General features: G+C 39.4%; 1 protein-coding gene across 2 annotated transcripts in view; it reads right to left on the minus strand.

Annotated features, from left to right (window-relative positions):
• Positions 1-23,697, minus strand: part of RAB3C (RAB3C, member RAS oncogene family) — a 296,500-nt gene that overhangs the window by 38,552 nt on the left and 234,251 nt on the right. For both annotated transcript variants that reach the window (XM_030927983.1, XM_030927982.1), the window contains exon 4: positions 865-989. In XM_030927983.1, coding sequence (XP_030783843.1) covers positions 865-989 — 125 coding nt within the window. The remainder of the gene's footprint in view (positions 1-864; positions 990-23,697) is intronic.

A 23,697-nucleotide genomic window follows, 5' to 3' on the forward strand; every position in this document is an offset into this window, starting at 1 on the left:
TTGACCTGTTTTTGTTGACTTGTATTTCTGCTTCCTTGTGTGTATCTCCAGTCTTCAGTCTCCACTTGATTGGGAACAACTTGTGCCTAGGGACTGTGAATCACTTTTTTGTATCCCCCATGATGTTTGGCAAATATAAAGCATACAACAAGTACCCAGTAAAAATTTCTTGACTCAGTCAATCAATCATCATCATCAATCCCTCCTTTGTATTAAATCTCTACCCTACTCACTCCAGCATTTTTCTCTTTAGATACAGTGTTTTGTGTTTGAAACGGCTTTGCCATTTCTGAAGCTCTTTCATATCTATTGTCTCATTTGATCTTATCTACAAGGACTTGGTTAAATAGGCATGGGCTATGATACACATTCTTGAGAGATGGGGTGACTAAGTCTCAAAGGGAATTGTAACAGTAACATGGCTTATCAATGATGTCACTAGAATCAGAATCTAGGATGTGACCTATTCTGTGCCATTATCCTCCTCCAATGAAAACTTGAGAACAATAATCACTCAATAAAATAAAGAGCTCACTGAATGCAAAATAGAGTATGGAGAATAAAAAGCAAAAATAGTGGACAAGGCATAACCTGTGTTTCTCATGGAATAAGAATTTAAATACAGTGTACTAAGGCCAAAATTCTGAGTATAATTTTTGCTTCTTTAATTGCACTTGAGCTCTCATGATGCCATAGTAAGTGGGAGAAAATATATTGTCCACTTAGGGAGGATTATGTTGCTTTCCACTGTTAGATTGAGAAACATTTCATTAACTCCACCCTGACAATTCACTGGGACTCTGTACAGTGTTACAAATAATAAGCAAATTCTCTTTCTTTTTAACTTATTAATTTATTTCTTACCAAGCTGTTCTCCTAAATGTTGACCTCGCTCAGTTGAGATGACCCGCTCGTCTTCCATATCACACTTGTTCCCAACCAGAATAACCTGGGCATTATCCCAAGAGTATGTTTTGATTTGGGTTGACCTAAAAGAAAAAGAACAAGCATGACATAATCAGAGGAAAGCAGAACAGCATAAAATGAAGGAGAAGAAATACATTCCACAGATGATGATGATAACAAGAGGGAAAAAAACCCCACGAAATCCAAATGCCTGACATTTAGAGTTAATTAGTTCAGTGCAATTTTACCCTTCAGATACTCATCAGAGATTGCATGAGTCAAAAATCAAGGGAAGAGTAGAGGTGTACTAATAATTATTTTGTACTTAATGAGATTAATACTACCACTGATTCTTCCTTTCCTCTTTTACCCCCACCTTATGTAATACCGTTACAGTAGGATAGCCAACCATCCTGGTTTCCCCAAGACTTTCCCAGTTTAAGCAGTAACAGTCCCATGTCCTGAGAAACCCCTCAGTTTCAGGCAAACTGAGATGGCTGCCCAACCTATTTACAGCCTATCACACAAAAATAGTATTTTCCCTTATCACAGTACCAACTCAAAGAGCTAAAGCAACGGGGCTTAGGAAATCTGGGAGAAGTGATAATTTTTTAAAAAAGAATCATGAGAGCTAATATGTTCATGCCTTACCTTTATAAGAGAAAAATGTCAGGTTGATTAATGTCAAAATTATAATATAATGAACTGGCATTTTAAGTTGCTATAAACAGGATATTTAGAATTTAGAATAAGCCTCAATTATGAATGATGACACAAATAACCAACTTTTGATTTTGGGACTTAGATAATAAATGTAATAGTTTGCTTTTGCAGGTATTGTTTTTTTAAACCTGGTTAGCCAGTAAGTTTATTGTTTTATCTGAAAAATCATCCTAAAACATTGTTTGTTTCAGCTCTCAGAGACTGCTCCTGAGCTCTGAGGAAGCTTTCCTTCTTTTGAGCTACCTGATCTTTCTTCTGGGAATGGGACATTTTGGGATGTTTCCACCTGTTGTTTTTAACTTCTTTCTTGGGCATCTCATAGTTTGGGTTCTATTGGATAGCAACATGAGCTTTTGTTTTTTGTTTTATTTATTTATTTATTTGCGACAGGGTCTCGCTCTGTCACCCAGGCTGGAGTAAAGTGGCATGATCTTGGCTCACTGCAGCCTCAACCTCCTGGGCTCAAGTGATCCTCCCACCTCAGCTCCCTGAGTAGCTGGAACAACAGTTGCACACCACCATGCCTGGGTAATTTTTATACATTTTTTTGCAGAAACAGGGTTTTGACATGTTGTCCAGGCTGATCTCGTACTCCTGGGCTCAAGCAGTTCACCCACCTCAGTCTCCCAAAGTGCTGGGACTGTGAGCCACTGTGCCCAGCCAATATGAGTTCTCTTGTTTATCTCCTCCATCAGGTCTAAAGTTATGCTGTTCTTCATGAATGGAAAGAACCATTTCTTGTAAGCATCTTCATCTGCTTCCATTAGGTAATGCATGTAATCTGCATCCTTCTGACCCATGATGTGTTTCCCATGCACTTCTGCATTCAATTCCTTGCTTTCAGAATCACAAACATTGTCTGGTACTATGAGGGACAGAACAGCCTTCATCAACAACTCCCTTCAAGGCCCCAAAAACTTTATTGCCAGTGATGGTTCTGGCAAGGCCTACATCCAAACAGCAGGTGAAGGCACCAGGCTGACATCAATGCTTTCCATATCGCATTAATCTCCAGTCATCTCCACTTGGCCTTCATAGATCTTGTCCATGCCAAACCTACCAAGAAGCCTGTGGGCCAGTGGCAGGTCAGTATAATGTGCTGCAGCATAATTTGTCAGGCCAACCTTCACACTTTATTTTAGTAGTTCATGTACCATGTACATATGCTGCACAGACTACCCCTTCTATATGGGCATAAGCAATCTGACAAATGATATCTCTGTTTGTTACACAGACTATCACCCTGTATTTGAGTGTGTTGTATTTATTTTTATCCTGTATCACCGAGAGTTTTTGAGCATAGCAGTCAATTCTACCCTCTTGTCGTCTCCTAAATTTCACTTGGTATCTCTTAAATAGGCCTTATTCTTAACAGCTTTAACAAACTCCATTCTGCAGAACAAAGACCCTCATCCATGGTTTGACACAGACATGCAGGCCCACCAATGCCCGGCAGAGAAAAAGCACAGATATTTTTCGAAATACTTAATATCTGTTGCATTAATGTAATCCTTAGAATAACTTAAGGAGAATATTATTAGTCTCAACTGCCCATATCCTCAACTGCCCATTTTACAGTTGAGGAAAATGAGGCATAAAGAGGTTAATTGCCCAAGATCACTCAGCCAGTAAAGTGGCAAATGTGGGAATCACGTTCTGGCAGTATGGCTCTCAAGCCTGTGCTTTAAAACGTGTTTCCGTAATGCTCATTAAAAGTTCAAAAAGTTAAGTTCTAGTGTATTTATTGTTATCTAGAGGAAGCTGAGAGGAAGCTATCCTCTTTCATTCTCCCTTTGTATCAGTCACATTTTTATTTGAGAACAGTCTAAGATAGGTGGGAAAGACATATTGCCTGGTGGGTGGTCAGGATGGAAATACTGAAATGTTGAAATGTAAACAAATGATTACAGTTTGAAAAAAAGATAGATTGGTAACATGTCGAAAAGTAAAGCTTGGGAATGGTGTTACAAACAATAGTCAAGTGAAGGATCACTGAATAGAAAATGGCAATGAGATGTTCTCAACTTGAAGAGGGAATAAAAAGCAAATAGTATAGCTTTTTAACCTGCAGCAGGAGAGTTTTCAATGAGCTATGATCACTGTTTCTCCTTCCTGAGAAGAAAGGAAAGAGTGAAGAGGCAGATAGGGTTTTATTTCAGCATATTCCCCTGAACCAAGTACATCTAAGTTTTCAAATGAGATTAAATTATCTGGGGAAATACATTCTTGATACCACCTGGACATCTCAGAGTCACAGCATATTTTTTCAGAACAATATGACCTTTCTAATTCTGATACCTAAGTTAATAATATATTCCCTTAGCAACAGTGAGATTTGGCAGGTATCTATAGACTGGAAAAATAAAGACAGAACTTTTAAACTCTATACTTTTTCCTCACTTAATCTTATGTGTGGAGAATATGAAAAATGATGCATTAATAATGAATTAGGGTGTAAAATAAATTCCACTCTTGGAAACACTTTAAGTAACAAATGTTAATATATTTTTACAAAGGAAGTCAAAAGTTTCTTTTAAAGGATCTCACATCTGATCAGATTTCTTTATGTAATTAAAAGAAATGGTCTCTTTGTTCCTATACGTCTTGTAAGCCAGGGACTTGGAAAGGCCCTGGGTAGAGAGCCTTTATGTTAACAGAAAAAGTTTAATCCTGGTAATAAAACTAGAAATCAGATACCCAGAGTCAGATTAGTGACAAGGGGTTCACCAGAGAGTGTCACAATTGTCCAAGGAAGGAGCTGGGGCCAGGATGTTAATGACCCAGCTTCTGAGTTTCCTGAGGACAAATGAGTGCTTGAGGAAATTTGGCACTCTTCTGACCTGGGCCAGTACATCCTATTGCTGACTGTATAAACTCAAGTCAGGCTGTGCTTTTGTGAAGGTCAGGAAGGTGCATAACTCACAACCCACTAGCTGATTCATGTCCCTTAACCAAATTAATGGAATGCTTGCTTCTACCACTAAATACATCTGAGTATCTCAGTTCTGCTGACATAATAATAACCCATGGGGTCTCAGGCTGCTGTAATAGGTTACATTTATTACATAAATACATTTATGCATATACAGTATTCCCTGTTCCTCAATGATTTATAAAAATATATGACCAAGAAGAACATACTTTTTTGGCCATGATTATATGAGATCCATCCTCTTCATTTGCTCTTACATAAGAAATATTTCAATATAACCTCAAATTTTCTCAATTGTCAGGGAAATAATGTAAAATGAATACTTTCTACAATTACCAGGGAATTATAAAGAATCATTAGTTTGAAAGTTTACAGAGCCAAAGGAGACCAGTTTTCTTTTTAATGAAATAAAAATTGTGGTCTAGAGCATTTGTGCTAAGATGAACAAAAGACTGATTTGCCATTAGAGTTAGTTAATTTTATGATTGAAATTGGGGTTGCAAATGTTCAATGTTTGACTTTGGTTTTGACTACTTGGACTTCCTGATGTTGTTCTGCATCAGCAGAGCAGGGAAGGGAGCTTTAGGCACAGTCCCACCATCAGCAAGAGGGGATCAGAGCCATGCTGGCTGGTTTGTGAATTACCACCTATCATAAAACCTAACATAAATGATAAGATCAAAACTATTTTACAATGGCCAAGAGCAAAAGGATGTAGCAAATTAAATTATGTCAGCTTCTTGTTGCTTTGAAATTCCTTTCATGTATTCTGAAAGATTTAGCTTTTTTAAAAAAAGTTTCTGTGCTTAGTGCATGGTAGGTTAACATATAAGATCTACTTGTATCTTCCCTTCTTAGGTCCTGTAGAACACTATGTTGTTACTTTGCAAGAAAATGTAAAATGATGGTCATTACTCCAAAATAAGTACTCATGTCGCTAACATGAAATTTATACCTCTTTCTGCCTACACAATAACTTTCTATCCATGTACTAATAACTGTATGACTTTGGCAATATAAGCAGCTATGACCAAGTTAGTGCATGTACGAGTAATGAAATCTACATTTGGTATTGCGGCATAGTGATCATAATGAGCCATTGATGAAAAGGCATATCTCAGTGTCACAGAATTTTTTTTTTTTTTGAGATGGAGTCTTGCTCTGTTGCCCAGGTTGGAGTACAGTGGCTCACTGCAACCTTCGCCTTCCAGTTTCAAGAGATTCTCATGCCTCAGCCTCCTCAGTAGGTAGGATTACAGGCACATGCCACCACACCCAGCTAATTTTTGTGTGTGTGTGTGTGTGTGTGTGTGTGTGTGTGTGTGTGTGTGTATATATATATATATATATATATATATATGTATTTTTTTTTTTTTTTTTTTTAGTAGAGACAGGATTTCACCATGTTGGCCAGGCTGGTCTTGAACTCCTGACCTTAAGTGATCCACCTGCCTCAGCCTCCCAGAGTGCTGGGATTACAGGTGTAAGCCACCGTGCCCAGCCATAGATGTCAAAGTAAGAAACACTGTGCATCTTAGAATTTGTAAAACGCTATTGTGTTCTTGATATTTCTTTTATGTAGGAAGATCTAGGTTGAAATAAGAGCTGAGTATTCCTTTAACCAAGGAAAGCTTAGAGATGAGGAAGTATAAGCTCCATGAGTTGAGAAAGACCCATAGTTATGCATATTTTGTCTACACTGAGCCTCAGAAGAATGTTGGGATTGTAATTCAGTTCCCATCCCTTCCAACTCAGACTCAACAATTTATTCAGCCAGTTTGAGAGAAAGCTCTAAAACTAAGTGAGTACGGGGAAGTCATTCTGAATTGTTTAGTTCAGTATATTCATCTGTAAAATGAGACTATTATTTTACATGCTCTGGGGCTGTTGCAGACCAAATATGGTTTGAGGTAGGGCCGCACTGTACTTTTTAAGTTGCAACATCTCATTACAAATAGAACACATTATTAGTCTCCTCTTGGGCAGCCAGCTGCTCCTCTTCCCAAATCCAGCTTAATTAATCGTTTCTAATTCCTATAATTGAAATAACAATTGGATTTTTTTCGTTGAAGAGTGTCAAATTTTGTTTCCAGTCCATATCTCCAGGCTGAGATTCTATACAAGTAAATTTCCAGCTGGGAGTAAATGACCTTCCCCTTATGTGTCTATCAAGGGTATGACACGTTTGCTCAATAAATCCTCCTTTCGCATGGTATTTATATGTATTTACCTTTTCACCATTAGATGTATTTTGTGAAATTTCTTACTTGAGGGATGCATTTCCTATCATCTCATGAGAGGGAGTGTCTTATTTCTTTGTTGGGTAGAGACACACGCTGAAAGCGAGTGGCTGTCACCAAACAGTATACATGTGAAAAGATGATTTATTTCTGAATCACTGCAAAAGATCCTTTGGGGTAACTGTTAATCTCAACAAGATTAATGGAATCAGAAGCCATATGCTGGTCACCATGGTTACTCTGCAAATGGCAGTTAACTCAGACCTTACCAGTACCAGATCACAGTTACTAAAAAGCCTGTTATTTACTTGCCATTTAGCTAAAAAAAAAAAAAAAAAAAAAAAAAAAAAAAAAAAACCCTCAAGCTTTCTCTCAACATTTATGTATAAACTTAAAAGAGAAAGAGAGGAGGAAAGCATAATTTATTCCCATTTCAGTTCTTATCAAATGTTAAAGTGGAGTCTCAAAAAAGCTGGGATGAGACATCAAGATAAAAGAGCTTTTGATATTTTATAATGTTTCCTATATAAACAACTGAACTCTCAACAGAATCAAATAATTTCAGTCTGAAGAGCTATAAACAAGTGAACAAACCACATTTCTACAATATTTCTAGTATTCCTTCTCTGCTGTTCTGGGTGTATAAGTAATCGCCTGTGAGTTCAGCCTCTTCTCGTGGAGAATGACAGACTTTTTCTTAATCACAATGTTCTGAAAAACAGTCCAAAAAATGCACCTCAGTGGCCCACAAAAACAATTGTCAATTAGGCTCTGATTTGGGATGTATATGGGAATACAAGATATCAGAGAGAATATGACTCACTCTTCCTCACCCAGGGAAGCTCAAACAGATCTTAATAACAGGCCCTTTCCAATTCTGGAAGCTCATATTGCTCTACTGCATCCATTTCCCTTATTCTTTTTAATATTTAGGAGCTTTGGCTTTTTAGTATCACACCCTACTTCAAGTTTGTAAAGAAACTTCCCAACCTCCTTTTGCTTATCACATACAATTGGTGCTTTTGTTATTTTTTTCACTTAATTTAATCATTTATTTATTCAATTTTTCTCAACCTTCAGAGGGCTTTTGAAAATTAGCCCAATTCAGAAATATTAATTTAGAACCTCTAGAGTCTTCATCAGAGGTATTAAAAAGAAATCTCCAGGTGATTTGTATATGCTATCAGGGCTATTACTGTGATGAATCCCTTCAACTACTTTTCTTTCTAGTTTTTAAATAATCTATTTCTTTATTTCCTAGCTAACCCCATAAAGTACTCGCAGGTGGTTTACAAAGATATATACAAAATAAAAAAATTTAATGAGAGTAATACTAAGAAACCAGAAATAGGGACATAATAAAGTCTGATTAGTTACACATGCTATAAATACTAATAGGTAGTTTTAGGAAGTTGAGGGGGTATGTATATTAACTCATTTATAAATAACACATTAAAAAAGGAAAAATTTTAAAAGATAGCCTTAAAAATGCTCTTCAATATTTGATATAATCTTTTATTATTTAGAAGAATAGGTTCATATTTTTTGGTACAATTGCTACATTCTTATTACAAATTCTAACAATAGTGAAAAGCTAAAGGAAAAATGATCAGAAATCTCACTATCTGCACATCTCCACTATTAACATTTTGGTGAAAATCCAGTAGTAGGTTGTATTACAGTTCTTACTTAGTCATTATTTCCTTCCCTGTAGGTTGTACTCTATTTCCTTGCCCTACTAACTTTGGGTCTGACCAATGGAATATAAGGAGATTTGACCTGTGCCACTGTGACTAACAGACATCAGAGGCAAGATGAGCTTCCATCAGCCCTCTTGGGTTCTTATTCTTTATCTTTGGAAGATCCCATCTCAGAAAGGGGTTGTTCTGTCAGTTTATCCCAGAAATGAGATGCCCCAAGGAACCCAGCTGAGTTCTGCAGACATCAACAAATGTCAGTCAAATCTAGAAAAGCCCAGTTTAACATAGCACCCTTCATATGGCCTTGGCTTACCTTTCTAGCTTCTAGCTTCAACTTTCTAGCTTCTAGTTTCATCTCTTGATACCCTCCCTCTTCCCTCCAATTCTGATATGGGCTTTTTAATTTCTTTGATTTTCCCATACATGCTATATTTTCAGCAAGTTAGGCCTGTGACTATAGGTGGTTTCAGGTTTTGTGAGGTCTAAAATTCATAACAATTTGAGGGCCCAATTTAAGAAAAATGCAAATTACAAATCATAATTAAGTATGGGATATTTTGTACCAGACACTATCTATATCCCCCAGGCCTTACCACTTCTGTGCTTGTTGGATGACTTCTAACTGTCAGTATTTGCATGTCTTTGCTTTATAGCTTTCACCAAAGCAATGGAAGGTCACTCCGCCCATCAGGGAAGGTAAAATATAAAAGGAAAATAATACAATCAGGGGCAGACCTGAGCCAATGACTGACAGGAGTTGGAGTATAAATACCCCAGCTCCCTTTCTCCTCAGGTTGTTACCATACTGATTCTCAGAATTTTTAAGAAAGATTGAGCTCTGGTTACTCATAATGGTAGCTGGCTTGAACACACACCTTTTATTGGCTGTCTTCCCTCTCATAGCCCACTTACCCTCCTGCTATGGGTATTTCTTGCATGTCCAACATAAACTACTTGTGTGCAAACTCCTGTCTCAGAGCCTGCTCTGGGGGAATTACTAAGACACTAAGAGGGGATTTGTCTTAGTAAGGGGCCCAAAGTTTAGCTGTGTTCTGGAGCTGGCAGTATGGCTGAAAAGCACTGATTATGAAATAATTTCATCCTTTTTTCAAAGAGCCAGTTTATGGGTATACCACTAAACTTAAGCTTCATTAGTTTTGCAAGAAATCACCTGTAGCCATCACATGTACCATCTGTCTAAAATACATTTAAGGCTTCTGTGTCAGGCCATCTCAGTCTCTTCCATCTTCCTCTGGGTTAGCTGCTACTCATGCGGGCCCACTTATGCCTTGTACGTCACTCAGTATAACTTTTTCACTTATTCACATCCCCCCTTGACTATAGGTACCATGAGGACAGAGACCTCAACTGTGCGTTCATCATTTAGTCTCCAGCAGTCAGCAAGATATATGGCACATAGAAGGTACTCAAACAGTAATATAGAATTAGAGATTGAATAATGAGTGAATGATAGACTGAATATGGCAAAAATGCCTCACTCAGAATATAAGCACAAAATAAAAGAAGAATTACCATCTTATGTAATGCCAGTGCCCCAATGCATCCCTTTTGGGATGTGTTGCTGGCAGCTTCTTCCACAGAACCTCTTATACACTGACACTGTCCACAGTAAGGGAAGGCAAGTGTTCACCCCATCACAGTCTGCAAAGGACATCTGCATGACTGGCTATTCATCCCAGTCTGGAGAAGTCACCTTTTCCTTTCTGATCTAGCACCAATAGTTAGGATGAGGATATCTTAGGAGTGACTTAGCACTTTGACATTGTGGAAGAGCTGCTTTGGAAGGGCCCCAGTCCATCACCTTCATTTTGGAGATGACAAAGCTGAAACTCCAAATGTGAGTGACTGAGATGGCTCAACTACTTAGTGGCCAATGTGGGTCTATATCCCAGGGCTCCTGTGAATGCTCATCCTCAATGTGCTGTCTGCTTGCACAAGAGGGAAAGTGCCTACATTGTGTTGAATGTGGAACTTGGTAAGAAATTCATATGCTTGATTATCTTTTAAAGTAGAAAATAATATATCTCCTGGGTGTTAGGCAGGAATCTAGACCCAACATGGCGGCATTACCCAGCGTAGCAGGCCTTTTGTTAAAGACTCCCTTCACCCTTGTACACAGCCGCAGACTTACATGCGTCAGAGTTCCGGCTGGGCAACCACACTCCCCCATGACCTGCAGCTCACCTGAGCAGTTTCGGTTAACAGTTTCCAAAGACCCCTTCCTCATGACCCTTACTCAACTCCTGCCCTAGCAGTTTCAAGACCCCCCAGGCCCTGTTTGCACAACCAGCTTCCCTACCTGTTGGGCTATAAAAAGTCCCTACCCTCCTCCCTCAGTGCGACTTCCTCAGCCCATGCCTTTGGACGGAGGAACCTCGCCTACAAGCCCTAATAAAAGGTTATTCTCACTGTCATTTGCCTTGTGTCTTCGTTCCCGGTTCGGCTCCATCCTCAGTTTACCTTTACACCAGGGAAACCAAAAATGCTTGAATCTGCATAGATCTAGGAGTGTCAATTCAGCTGCATGTGGAAGCAAGCAGAACTGGATGTTCTGGAAGGATCTGTTTGATCCACCTCTCCGTGGTCTGTTGCAGAGAGCCAGTACTGAAAACGTATTTCAAGAGCTCAAGAAGCAGTGTTCTTGATCCACCTAGTCCTGGAACTACCTTGCACCACATCCTATTCTCCCTTATCAGTCTAAATCTTAACTTAGACCTATTTCCATCACGCCCGTCTTATAACTTCTGATCTCCTAATTTTATAAAATGTCAAATTCTATTTTTTAAACCATATGTGTGGTAGAAACAACTGGACATTCCTTTTCTTTTTTGCAAGAAAGAAAAACAACAACTAGATGAAGCAAGTGTCAGCCCTCTGAGCCCAAGCCAAGCCGATGCATCCCCTGTGACTTGCACTTATACGCCCAGATGGCCTGAAGTAACTGAAGAATCACAAAAGAAGTGCAAATGCCCTGCCTCGCCTTAACTGATGACATTCCACCATAAAAGAAGTGAAAATGGCTGGTCCTTGCCTTAAGGGATGATATTATCTTGTGAAATTCCTTTTCCTGGCTTATCCTGGCTCAAAAAGCTCCCCCACTGAGCACCTCATAACCCCTACTCCTGACCGCCAGAGAACAACCCCCCTTTGACTGTAATTTTCCTTTACCTACCCAAATCCTATAAAAAGGACCCACCCTTATCTCCCTTTGCTGACTCTCTTTTTGGACTCAGCCCACCTGCACCCAGGTGAAATAAACAGCCATGTTGCTCACACAAAGCCTATTTGGTGGTCTCTTCACACGGACGCGCATGACAGCAAGGATCACCCTTCTGGACAACAAAGGGAGAGGAATCAAAGTCTGACCTAGGAAAAGGTAAGACATTCCTCAGCTCAAGGATGCCTGGGTGATGCTTTCACAGGGCAAGTCCAAAGTCATGTTGTTAGAAATAAATATCCTTTTCTCAAATTAGACAAGATTTATATTGTCCTGGGGGAATTAGTGATCTTTGGCAAGATATACTTCCTTCTTAGGTTAATGGTAAGGCAATCAGGCTTGCTGAATAGGAAGCTAAACTTAGAATCCAGTACCTACTTGCCCTCACTTAGGAACCAGAACCTTCTCCTCCCACTTTGTAGTCCTGGTGGCTGAGAATAGATGCTTCACACATATTCAGCCAAAGCCTGAACACCGAGGTTTGTGAGATATTAAGACAGGACCGAGGAGGAAGAAACTTCTTTCTCCTATGGGAGAGTTGGGATTTTCAAGGAGAAGGAGAGGGACTATGAGTTTGTGGATTTTGTGGAACTTTGAGATGAAATCTTCGGGAAAAGGAGAAGAAGGTATTAAGAGAAGAAGAGAACCAAAGGAGAAAACTTGCTCAGGCCTTTTGAAGCCCAGGACTGTGAAGCCTCCTTTCTAGGCAGGGAACTGGATATAGTGATACCTTCTCTTCCTCCAACACTAAACTACTCTTTTGAGATCTCACTGTCAGGAAAGATTGTGAAAGACTTCAAAGTGGGCAGAAAAGGTGACTGGGGGCCCTGTTCGGTACACCTTTCCAGGTTATCTCTGCTTTTCATCATCTTTGAGTTATTTTATAGCTCTGTAGATGGTAGAAAACCAATAATAATACAAGTTCTTGCAAATAGAAAGAAATGCCAATAAATTGTATTTGGTGGAATGCATCTGATTCTCGCTCCATGGGTATTAACCCATTTTGTAACTTGGTAAATTCGTTTCTGCATTCCTGATTGCCTGTATGTGTGCATTCACTGAATATCCTCTTAAGCCTATGCAACATCTTACTGGTCCCGTCTTTAAGTCCAGAGTTAAATAATATCTTTTACATATATTTATTTTACATTTGGATAAAAGCTGTGGTTCTATCATATATATACATATATGTGTATATATATACACACATATAGATTGTATATATTATATACACACATATATATTTAAATTAACCATAACAACTTAACAATACAATTGATAAGGAAGGCATGTGCTTGGAATGACTAGGCAACATGTCCATGAGAAAGGGTGGTAAGCACTGTGACCACAGCAGATACCCAACCTGCAGCATGCATAAAGACCCACTGGGGAGCAGCAGTGAGAAACACTCCTGGCATGAAAGGCAGACTGCAGGCCTTAAATATCCTGTTAAGTTAGCAAGGAACACCTTCTGAGATGAGGAAGATCCCTGACTTGCTAACCCACATATGCAATATTGGTCACTCTAGTGGGAGTCAGTGTCGTGCAATAATCATAAATATATAATGATTATATGTGTAATATATAAATTCAGACATATAACAATAAAGAATTAGTAATATAACAGTGGCTTCATTTATTAAACCCTTACTTTGTGCCAGACCCTATGCTAAGTGCTTTGCCTTTATTATTTCATTTAATTCCTACAACAACCCTTTAAAATAGGAACCATTGTTTTCCCCATTTTGCAGCTGAAGAAAGTGTAAAATCAAGACTTATAAGGGTAAGTTACTAGAAGCACTCAGATAACATATAACAGAACTGGAATACAAACCTTTCCAATGGAGTAGGAGCTCAAAGTCCTGGGTTCCAGTTTTTGTAGCTAATTAGGAAAACCAAGACTATTTTCTCAGCTTTTCTGAACTTCTGCTTCCTCTTCTATGAGAGGAAAGAATGAAACCTACACATTTTGCTGCAAAAATTTCTTGAGGATCAAATGAAAAATGTTCATGGAAGAGTTTTCAAAACCACAGAGCCCCTATATGACTGGAAGGTATCAATATTACTGGTAAGCTGATATTATTAATTATTTACATGGTATTGATATATTATCTCAAAACCACTCTCTAAACAACACTCACTGTGATTTTCCTTGCTGTTTTGAAACCTTTAATTAGAAAAGGTTAAAGTGGAAAACAAAAGCAAAATACTGTCCGATTCTATTTCCCTTCAACAAATGCATTGTCAGGCATGAAGAAAGATATGGTCTCTTCTCTCAGCGAGCTTGCAGTCTGGCTCCACACCAAGATCTTGCAGATATACTTAAATTAGCAAGTGTTTGTTAAACAACCATGCACAAGACACTGGTGTCTACACCATATGGTGTTGCTTTTCAACTTTAGCAGGCATTAGAATCACCTGGGAAGTTTGCTAAAACCCACTCCTGCGCTCCACCCCTAGATCGTTTCATTCAGGAGGTCTGGGGTGGGGCCTGAGATCCTGCTTTCCCAACAAGCACCAGGAATGGGATGGGGAGGAATGAGGAACAGGGACTGGACCTCTGGGAAGTGGAGAGGTGGGAGTTTAGGCTTATACAACTCTTTCTGCCCCCTTTTGTGACCCTGGGTTGTGTTCTTTGTCATCTGCCCCCCTGCCCCCATCAGTCCCCATCTCTTTTTTCCTGAACACACAGTCACATCCAGGTTTTGTGAGAGGCAGGGTTTTCTTTTTTCTTACTTGCCACAGAAGAAAGATGAAAGGTGAGTAATGCATTTTCTTTATGACTCCCTTACTTTGTTGATGATGTTGGGCTCAGAAAGTCAGTAGCTTTCAAGCATTAAAAAAAATCATGAGTCTTTAAATATTTGTAAGTGAGCTTGAACCTCCATGTCAGGAAAATGCCTAGACTGAAGCAGAGGACCATGGGTACTTGAATGGGGCTGGAGTCTCTGGGGTGAAGAGCTGAGGGCCTTTCGAAAGGGCTGAGGGGTGAAGGCTGGTTGGGGGGCACCATGCTTGGTAATGGCAGTGGGAACCTGTGGTGCAGTGGAGGGAAGAAGGGTCTGGGGATTGGTCCTGGGGCCTGCATCAGTGTTTCAGCTTTCTGAGTTTAGCTCTGACCGTCCTGGGGTAAAGTGAGAGAAAGGGGGTGGGATGTAGGTAAGGGGCCTCCCAGCCAGCTCTGTATCTTGGGGAAAGGGGAGGGGAGAAAGGAGTAAAGGAAAATGATATGCAGGAAGGCAAGGAAAGATTATCCTCAGGGCCCAGTAATGGACTTCATTGAGGACTGTTGTCCCTTTCCTAGGCCTTGGGTTTTGGTAAAACAGATTTGGAAGAGCCAGAATTATGTTTTCTTTCAACATTACATTTGCCTTTGTGACCCCTCTCATTAAATGTTTCCAAAGCATTTTTTAATTGATTGTCATAAAAATCACTACAAAATCCTGTCTCTCTCTCTCTCTCTCTCTCTCTCTCTCTCTCTCTCTCTCACACACACACACACACACACACACACACACACACACACACACACAATCTAACCTTTAAAATGACATTGTTTTTCAAATGAGCCAGAGCAAAGAGGTTTTGTCATTGTAGAGAACTCTGGCTTCAGGAAACCAAGAAATGAGAAAAGGCCAAGCTCCACAGTTGCCATTTGCCCTTGGTTGTAGAGAGTAATTGCTCTTCAGTCTTTCACACCTCACATCAAATAATGCATCCTGTAATGGGTTCAGCTGCAGGCTGTGCATCCAAACCATAGCACTTTTGCTTGTATATTTTATCACAATGGAGAAGTGGTTCATTAAACCCGATGCTCAGTTCAGAGGCTCAAATTAAGTCCTGGTCTTACTGTGCCTCGGTATGGTTAGAATGATCCATGTTCACACCACATTCCTTGGAGGCTGACAAGGCCGTGGTTGCGCCGTTTTGGTGGGAGCAAATTTCAGAAGTGCACCATTAAAATAACTGAATAAGGGGCTGCGCACGGTGGCTCATGCCTGTAATCCCAGCACTTTGGGAGGCCGAGGTGGGCAGATCACTTGAGGTCAGGAGTTCGAGACCAGTCTGACCAACATGGCGAAACCCTGTCTCTACTAAAAATACAAAAAATAGCTGGGCATGGTGGTGCACGTGCGTAGTCCCAGTTTCTGGGGAAGCTGAGGCAGGAGAATTGCTTGAACCCCAGAGGTGGAGGTTACAGTGAGTGGAGATCACGCCACTATACTCCAGCCTAGGTGACAGAGCAAGACTCCTCAAAAAAAAAAAAAAAAAAAAAAAAAAAAAAAAAAAAAAGTAAAGAAGTCAAGCTACAACTGACGCCTAAGAGCAATACATAAAGTAAAAGCTGTAAAAAGATGTATCTCATGCCTATATTACCATCCATTCTTGAAGTATACAGGTATCCTTCTGCTGCTTTAGAAGGAACTGTCCAGTATTACTGGGCTTCTTGAGAAGAACATATTAACTAGTAATCATCATATGTCAAAGCAAAATAAAAACAAAGTAACTTCTAAGGAAACACACACAGAGAGAGAAAGAGAGAGAGAGCACACAGAGTACTTTTGTACCAGTAGAAGCACTTTTGTCTCTTGACCACTATTTTCAAGGTGTGCCTGTCATTTGTTTGCTCTTGAATATGTTTTTCGCCCTCCCTGTGCTGTGTCCTGTACGGTAAGAGGCTGACCCTTGCAGTCTGTGTTTTCCTGGCTGTCTTGCCAGCTGGTTTCTGATGGAAGATACTGGCAGGAGACTGGACAGAAGGAGGAGGGGTGAAGCTGAGTGTTTCTCCCTGGCTTTCAGCAGCTTCTCTAGGAGGGGCAACAGCTCTATTGTTTCACTTCTGCTGGGTGGCTGCCCCAGCCTGTGGGCTCAAGGAACACCACAAACATCTGGGCTGCTTTATTGCTCCAAGTATTCTGCAAGCTTCATCTGCCACAACAACGTGAAATGGAAGAACAGTAAATAATAAAGTTAATGTAACTATTAGCTTTCCTAGCTGTCTACTAGGTTGCAGTATGTCTTAGCACAGGCTACTATAACAAAACACCATAGACTGGGTGACTTAAGCAACACACATTTATTTCTCTCAGTTTAGAGTTTGGGATTTTCAAGAGCAAGGTAAGGCTGATTCAGTTCCTGGTGAGGGATCTCGCTCTGGTGCAGAGAGATTTCTCTTGTGTCTCTTCCTATAAGGGCACTAATTCCACAGTGGTGTGTGTGTGGGGGGCACCCACATGACCTGGTTTAAAACTAATTACCTCTCAGAGGCTTGACCTCCAAATACCATCACACTGGGGACTGGGGCTTCAACGTATGCATTTGATGGGTGGGGACACAAAAACCTGCATTCATTTTCAAGTTTCAAGCTCAATAAGAGGGAAACATGAATTTGAGGCGTTTCCTGTAGTGTCTGAAATTCTTCCACTGCTTTTCCTGCCTAGCACTAACTTTTAAAAAGATTCAATGATCATATACTGTACATTTTTCAGTTTGTGTTTCTGCTAAAGTTTTTTTTTTTTTTTTCCTGAGAAAAAGAGCTTTTAAAACCAGAAATCCTTTTTTCTTTCGTCAAAAGTCTGCCTTCAAGGAGGCTTTAGGCACAAATTCTTCAGTGACATTTTGAAGTCAAAAGTACCTTTGCCAGAGACAGCCACAGTTCTGCAGGGGGTCCTTCTATTTTTATATGAGAAGAAACAATTTTTGGTCACAATTAAGTATTTCAAACTCAAAATAAGTATTTTACCCCAGAATTTAATATTCCTTTTCATTCATGCATAGTTTTTCAGCTACACTGAGTATTAGCATTCTCTGGTATGTCACATGCTTGAATTTTGCTGGGCTTTTGCCCTTGCTGTGGCTTATGCTAGAATGTTATTTGGTAGAGAAGCTAGTGACATTATCATCTTATGCTAATGCAAATGCACTGAAGATAAAGAAAGTCATGGCTACCAAATTTGGTACATGAAATTGGAGTTATATGTTTGCTCTACAAATAGGATTTTTATGAACCTCACTTTTGAAATGCTAAGTCAAGAGAGTAGAAGAGTTATGTTGCTGATATTAAAAGCTGTAACAAACCCCATGGTTATGGCTAGACATGTTATTAAATACCATAATATTCCAAATAAAAGTAGACCATGGTGAACAAATAAGAAAGAGCATCCACCATATAGCAGAAAATGATTCAGTCGGCACAAAGCTTTTCAAAGTGGTTAGATTTAAGTTTAAATCAAATCCAAATGAGATAGGATAATATCCCTTCTAAGTAATTCTATTATTCACCTCATTATAAATTTCTTAATTGTGTTAGAAGTCAGAGAAATTGGAAATTGAAAAGAATTCTTGGGCCACTTAATTTAGCTACCTGCCTCCATAAGATTTGCCCAATGGGTTTACTTACCAGATCCACCTAAAATAATAAGGTTGGGGGATACTTCAATAATCTGATTTAAAATGTTAGTTTTATTTCCTGAAACAGATATCCAATTTTCTTGTCTTTAATTTTATCTCTGAGCAGTACCTTTTCTCATTCGGAGTCAGGAAAGAATATTTATTCTTTCTGCAGCTTTGCTCTGTGCACTGTGTCAAATTCTCCAGAAATGCTGTATCACGTTTTGTCATTTCACAATTCATTTGTTTTGCATGTAACCAACTAAAGTTATTTCAAATATCTCAGTAAACACTAGAGTTTTAGAATTTTGAATACATTGGTTTTGCTGAACAGAGTCTGTATTTTTCTACATTTACTATTACTTATTTCTTCTTCTTCTTTTTTTTTTTTTTATTTTACTGGAGAGTATTCACTGTGCTACGGACTGAATTTTGTATCGTCCTCCAAATTCATATGTTGAAGCCCTAATAATACCCAACGTGATGGTATATGGAGGTCAAGCCTCTGGGATGTAATTAGATTTAGACAAGGTCATATATGTTGCCCCCCACCACCATCGTAGTTTTAGTGCCTTTATAAGAAGAGGCGTACATCTCCTACTGTCTCTCTACCATGTGAAAATGCAAGAAGGCCTTTCTCTGCAAACCAGGAAGATAGCGCTCGCCAGGAACTCACGCAGCAGGCACCTTGATCTTGGACTTCCCAGACTCCAAACAGAGAAATAAATGTCTGTTGCTTAAGCCACCCAGTCTATGGTATTTTGTTACAGCAACCTGAGATGACTAAGACATACTGCATAGTACCTGCAACTTATTATGCAGCTTTCGGTGTTCTCAGAGCTCACAACATATATTCATTTAGCTGAAATTAATCTTTCTAAAGTTGACACATTATGATGGGAAAATCTCTAACTATATTAACTCTCTAGGCAGAGACAGATCACCTGCAGTCAGAAAGGTCTTGCTTCCCATCTGCAAAGACCATCCAGGCCATGATGTCCTTTTGTCTGACATGCTGCCTGCTGCTTTAAAAAGCAAATCACTGGCCGGGCGCGGTGGCTCAAGCCTGTAATCCCAGCACTTTGGGAGGCCGAGACGGGCGGATCACAAGGTCAGCAGATCGAGACCATCTTGGCTAACATGGTTAAACCCCGTCTCTACTAAAAAAAATACAAAAAACTAGCCAGGCGAGGTGGCGGGCGCCTGTAGTACCAGCTACTCGGGAGGCTGAGGCAGGAGAATGGCGTAAACCCGGGAGGCGGAGCTTGCAGTGAGCTGAGATCCGGCCACTGCGCTCTAGCCTGGGCGACAGAGCGAGATTCCGTCTCAAAAAAAAAAAAAAAAAAAAAAAAGCAAATCACCCCAGAAAAAGCAAGAAGCAGCAAATGTCTAATGGATTCACATGAGATACAGATTAAAGCAACCCTTTCTTAAGGAAGAATGGCTACTAAAAGTCAAATATTTATTATTTTTATTTTCCCATTCTACAGAAGCAAAGAGATGATGATATTACTCAAGCCATTCTGGTTGCTTAGAAAATACCACTATTCAAATCTTGCTAAGTCACTAACACATTTCCAATTCCTCCTCCCTGTTAGTACCTCTGCATTCCACCACCAACCTTCCTTTGACACTGTCATTTGGGATGGATTTGTTTCTGCTCAGTGAGGTCCATTGTGATGAAAGCTGTCTGGTTTATTTGAGTGGGTATAGGCTAAATGTACCAGTATTGATTTTGACCACATTCTTGTGTTTGAAAAACTCAAGCAATGGGTTTTCATCTCATGATTCTAACACAGTAGTTCTTGAGTGGGGGTGATTTTGTTCCCCAGTGACATCTGGGGAACAAAACTGTCTGGAAACATTTTTGGTTGTGATGACTGAGGGAAGGAGAGGCTATTGGCATGTCATAGATAGAGGCCAGAGATGCTATTAAATATCCTTCCGTGCACCGGACATCTGTCTTTCTTTCCCAACAAATGTCTATAGTGTCACAGTTAAGAAACTCAGTTCTAAGAGAACCAAGGTTTTTCTTTTCTTAAATAATCATGTATCCAGGGAGCTGTAGTTCACCTTGGTATGAAGTAGTACAGTTTAATGAGCACTGTTTAATACTAAATGCATCCAAGAAAATCAGATTTTTATTCACTTTCTTCTTCCTCCTCTCACCCTAAAATTGATGCATTGGTTGCCTGAGTTCCTTCTTCCTCATTAGAATAACAATAGCTACCATTTATTCAGCAGCACTTACTATGTACTAGGAACTTTTCTAAGAATTTTACATATTTGGTTTCAATGAGACATATTTGGTCTCAACAATAGCCCTATGAGATGGGACTAATGTTATCGTTATTTTACTGTTTAGTAAAATAAGGAACAAGAAGTTTAAATATCTTGTGTAAAATTGCAAGCCAGTGAATGGAAGTGTGGGGCACAAACCTAGGGAATCTGGTTCCAACGTCAGCATCCTTCACTTCTAGGCTAATGTTCAGTTCAGAGAATTAGATATTCCTCCTCTCTCTCTTTTATATATTTTTTCCACCTTCCTTTACAAAATTTCTGTTGGCTACAAAGAATCTGTCTACCATCAGAATGCTTAAAGGAATAGGAAAAAAAAGAAGGGTGCTAGATAACCCATTTACTAGAAATGAAAATATTTGTAAGTTAGAAACCTGGTTATGTATACAGACTTCATATATATACTCCCTGCCCCACAGCCCCTCCTTCCCATACTTTCTCATGGTGGAGTCAGTTTTCAGGGTGATATACTTTGTAGCACACCACTTATACCTCCTCACTTTTGCCAACTCAGGCTGAACACTCACACCACCTTCCTAGGAATATGTCATGCTACTCCTCTGCTCTCTCTGTTAATCACTCTTCCTCATACAATCCCAACTCATCATCTGGGCACATTTTTCTATGTTCTCTGCCTTGAATACTATCTCTTTCTTTCCTTTCCTTTTCTTTCCTATCTTTTTTTTTTTTTTTTTTTTTTTTTTTGAGATGGAGTCTTGCTTTGTCACCCAGGCTGGAGTGGAGTGCAGTGGTGCGATCTCGGCTCACTGCAACCTCTGCCTCCTGGGTTCAAGAGATTCTCATGCTTCAGCCCCTGTGTAGCTGGGATTATAGGTGTGCACCACCACACCTGGCTAATTTTTGTATTTTTAGTAGAGATGAGGTTTCATCACATTGGCCAGGCTGGTTCCTTCTTTTTCACAAATTCAAAATCTGTCCATCTTCAACTTCCAGCTCAAGTTCCACCTTGTTCAAGTGCTATTTCCCATCTTCTTGGTATCTATGCTGCCCATTTGGCTCTTAATTTGAAAGAATATTATTTTGTATTGCTATAAAAGCATTATATATGAGTATTTTTTAAATTTCTGAGTTATGGAGTTAGATTCTTCAAAATAGGGAGACTTGCTTATAGTCTCTCAAGTATTTAACAGTGACCAATAAGTATTTAGTTTATAATTGAATAAATGAATGAATGAATGAGTACAGTTTGGTGAAAATGAACCATTCTAGCTCTGAAATAAAATTTATATATCTGAATAAATTAAAGCTTAAATAATTTTAAAAATAATTTTGCCTCTCCCCAGTTTTGACAGTACTGCAATATCTAGTAGGTACAAACAACATGGAACTTTCAGTATAGGTCAACGGATGTTGTTTTAAAAAAAAAAAAAGGAAAGTGACCACACAAAAACATTATCTTTTGGCATTTATTAGCACAAAATATCGATTAAATTTATTTTTATTTTATTTTTTTCATAGAGGAGTCATGGTTCCTATATGTGGGTGTTCTTAGTACCTTTTGCAAGAAAGGATGTTAGTTTCATGGTGTGTATGAACACTGCTCTGGAGAAAAGCTGCTGTCATTTTACTGATACATACAAACACACACACACATGCACACACACACACCCTACTGTGTACTGTGACTTTCTCTCCCTGGCATTCAGGCCAAACCAGCTTTATATTAACATTCTTTCCTAAACTTGCCTGTATTGTAAATAAGGTGCTAAAGATGTGTTAGCAATGGTGCTAAATAAGACAAAAACCTCTTTGGGTGAAAGACAGCAACTGTGAACTTGTGATTTAATGCTCAGTCCTGAGTGGCTTGCTCATGTCCCTCCCTGGGTTGAGTGTGCCTGTGAAGGAAGAAATCTGAATGGAACAATTCATTACTGAATGGAGCAATTTCTGGGGACTCTGCAAGATTAGAGGCCTGGGGGAGGCAATAGGAATGCAAAACACACAAAAAAGAAAATAGCCTGATTCTAAAACCTGATTAAAATCCATGGGACTCCTGCATTTGAACGTGGAGACAATCAAAAAATATAGCTGGTCTCTGCTTATTGCCAGCTATCCTAGAAAGGAAAGGAAAAGAAAGTTGGTCATCTTAAGACATGCCACCAATAGTTTCTATTGAATAGATCTACCTACAGATAAAGGGATTTAAAGAAAGAATAATTAGCTAAAGATCCTGACAATTTTTAAGAATTTCATTTTTTTTTTCTTTTGAAATGGAGTCTCGCACTGTCACCTGGGCTGGAGTGCAGTGGTGCGATCTAGGCTCACTGCAACCTCCGCCTCCTGGGTTCAAGAGACTGTCCTGCCTCACCCTCCCGAGTAGCAGGGACTACAGGCGTCCACCACCACACCTAACTAATTTTTTGTATTTTTAGTAGAGACGGGGTTTCACTATGTTGGCCAGGCTGGTCTCGAACTCCTGACCTTGTGATCTGCCAGCCTCAGCCTCCCAAAGTGCTGGGATTACAGGCATGAGCCACTGTGCCCGGCCAAGAATTTCATATTTTTAAGAAGCCGAGAGAACAGACTGAGTTCTTTTAAAATTCATTGTTCCAGATGCCTTTATCTTCCTGATCCCCTAGCTATCGTCTGCCAAGGATTGGTCCTTTTCAACCTGACTGCACAATCAATCACCCACCTCAGGCTGTGCAGCAGATATGACACTAACAAAGTCCCGGATGATTTGCAGAACAGGCTGTTCATGAGAAAAAGGACTGGCATAGAAAAATCAGAATTTATTTTTATTTTTACAGACATAGAGCTGGTTTTGTAAGAAAATTAATTTATTTCTGATAGTGAGCAGTATAAGTAATTTGTAAGGTTGTTGAATACCTCAATGGAAGTCTAACTGATTCTCATATATCAAAAGCCACTTTTCACTTTTGACGGCCTCTGAAATAAAAATAAAAAAGCATTTGTAAGCTCCTCAGTAAAAACCACAAACCTAAACTTTTAGCCTAGTGCAGCAAATCTATTTTACTTCATTAACAGCTTTTCCCAGAAATGGAGCTTGCCAGTTTAGTGCTTCTGACATCAGAAGCCCAGTTGAAAATAACATTAAGACTCAATAGTGAAAAGCTCAAGTCAGACAGTAGACTGCTATTTCTCTCTTCCAAACTAGTTTTCTTCTTCTTAGGGGCATGGTCACCAGCCAGACACCATTTTCCAGCCTCTACATAGCTCAATATGGCTATATGATTAAGTTCTGGTCAATGGAATGAGAGCAGAAATAGATAGGTACTACCTTTGTCT

The sequence above is a fragment of the Rhinopithecus roxellana genome, chromosome 3 (genome assembly GCF_007565055.1).
Source record: "Rhinopithecus roxellana isolate Shanxi Qingling chromosome 3, ASM756505v1, whole genome shotgun sequence".
In the NCBI taxonomy this organism is placed as follows: Eukaryota; Metazoa; Chordata; class Mammalia; order Primates; family Cercopithecidae; genus Rhinopithecus; species Rhinopithecus roxellana.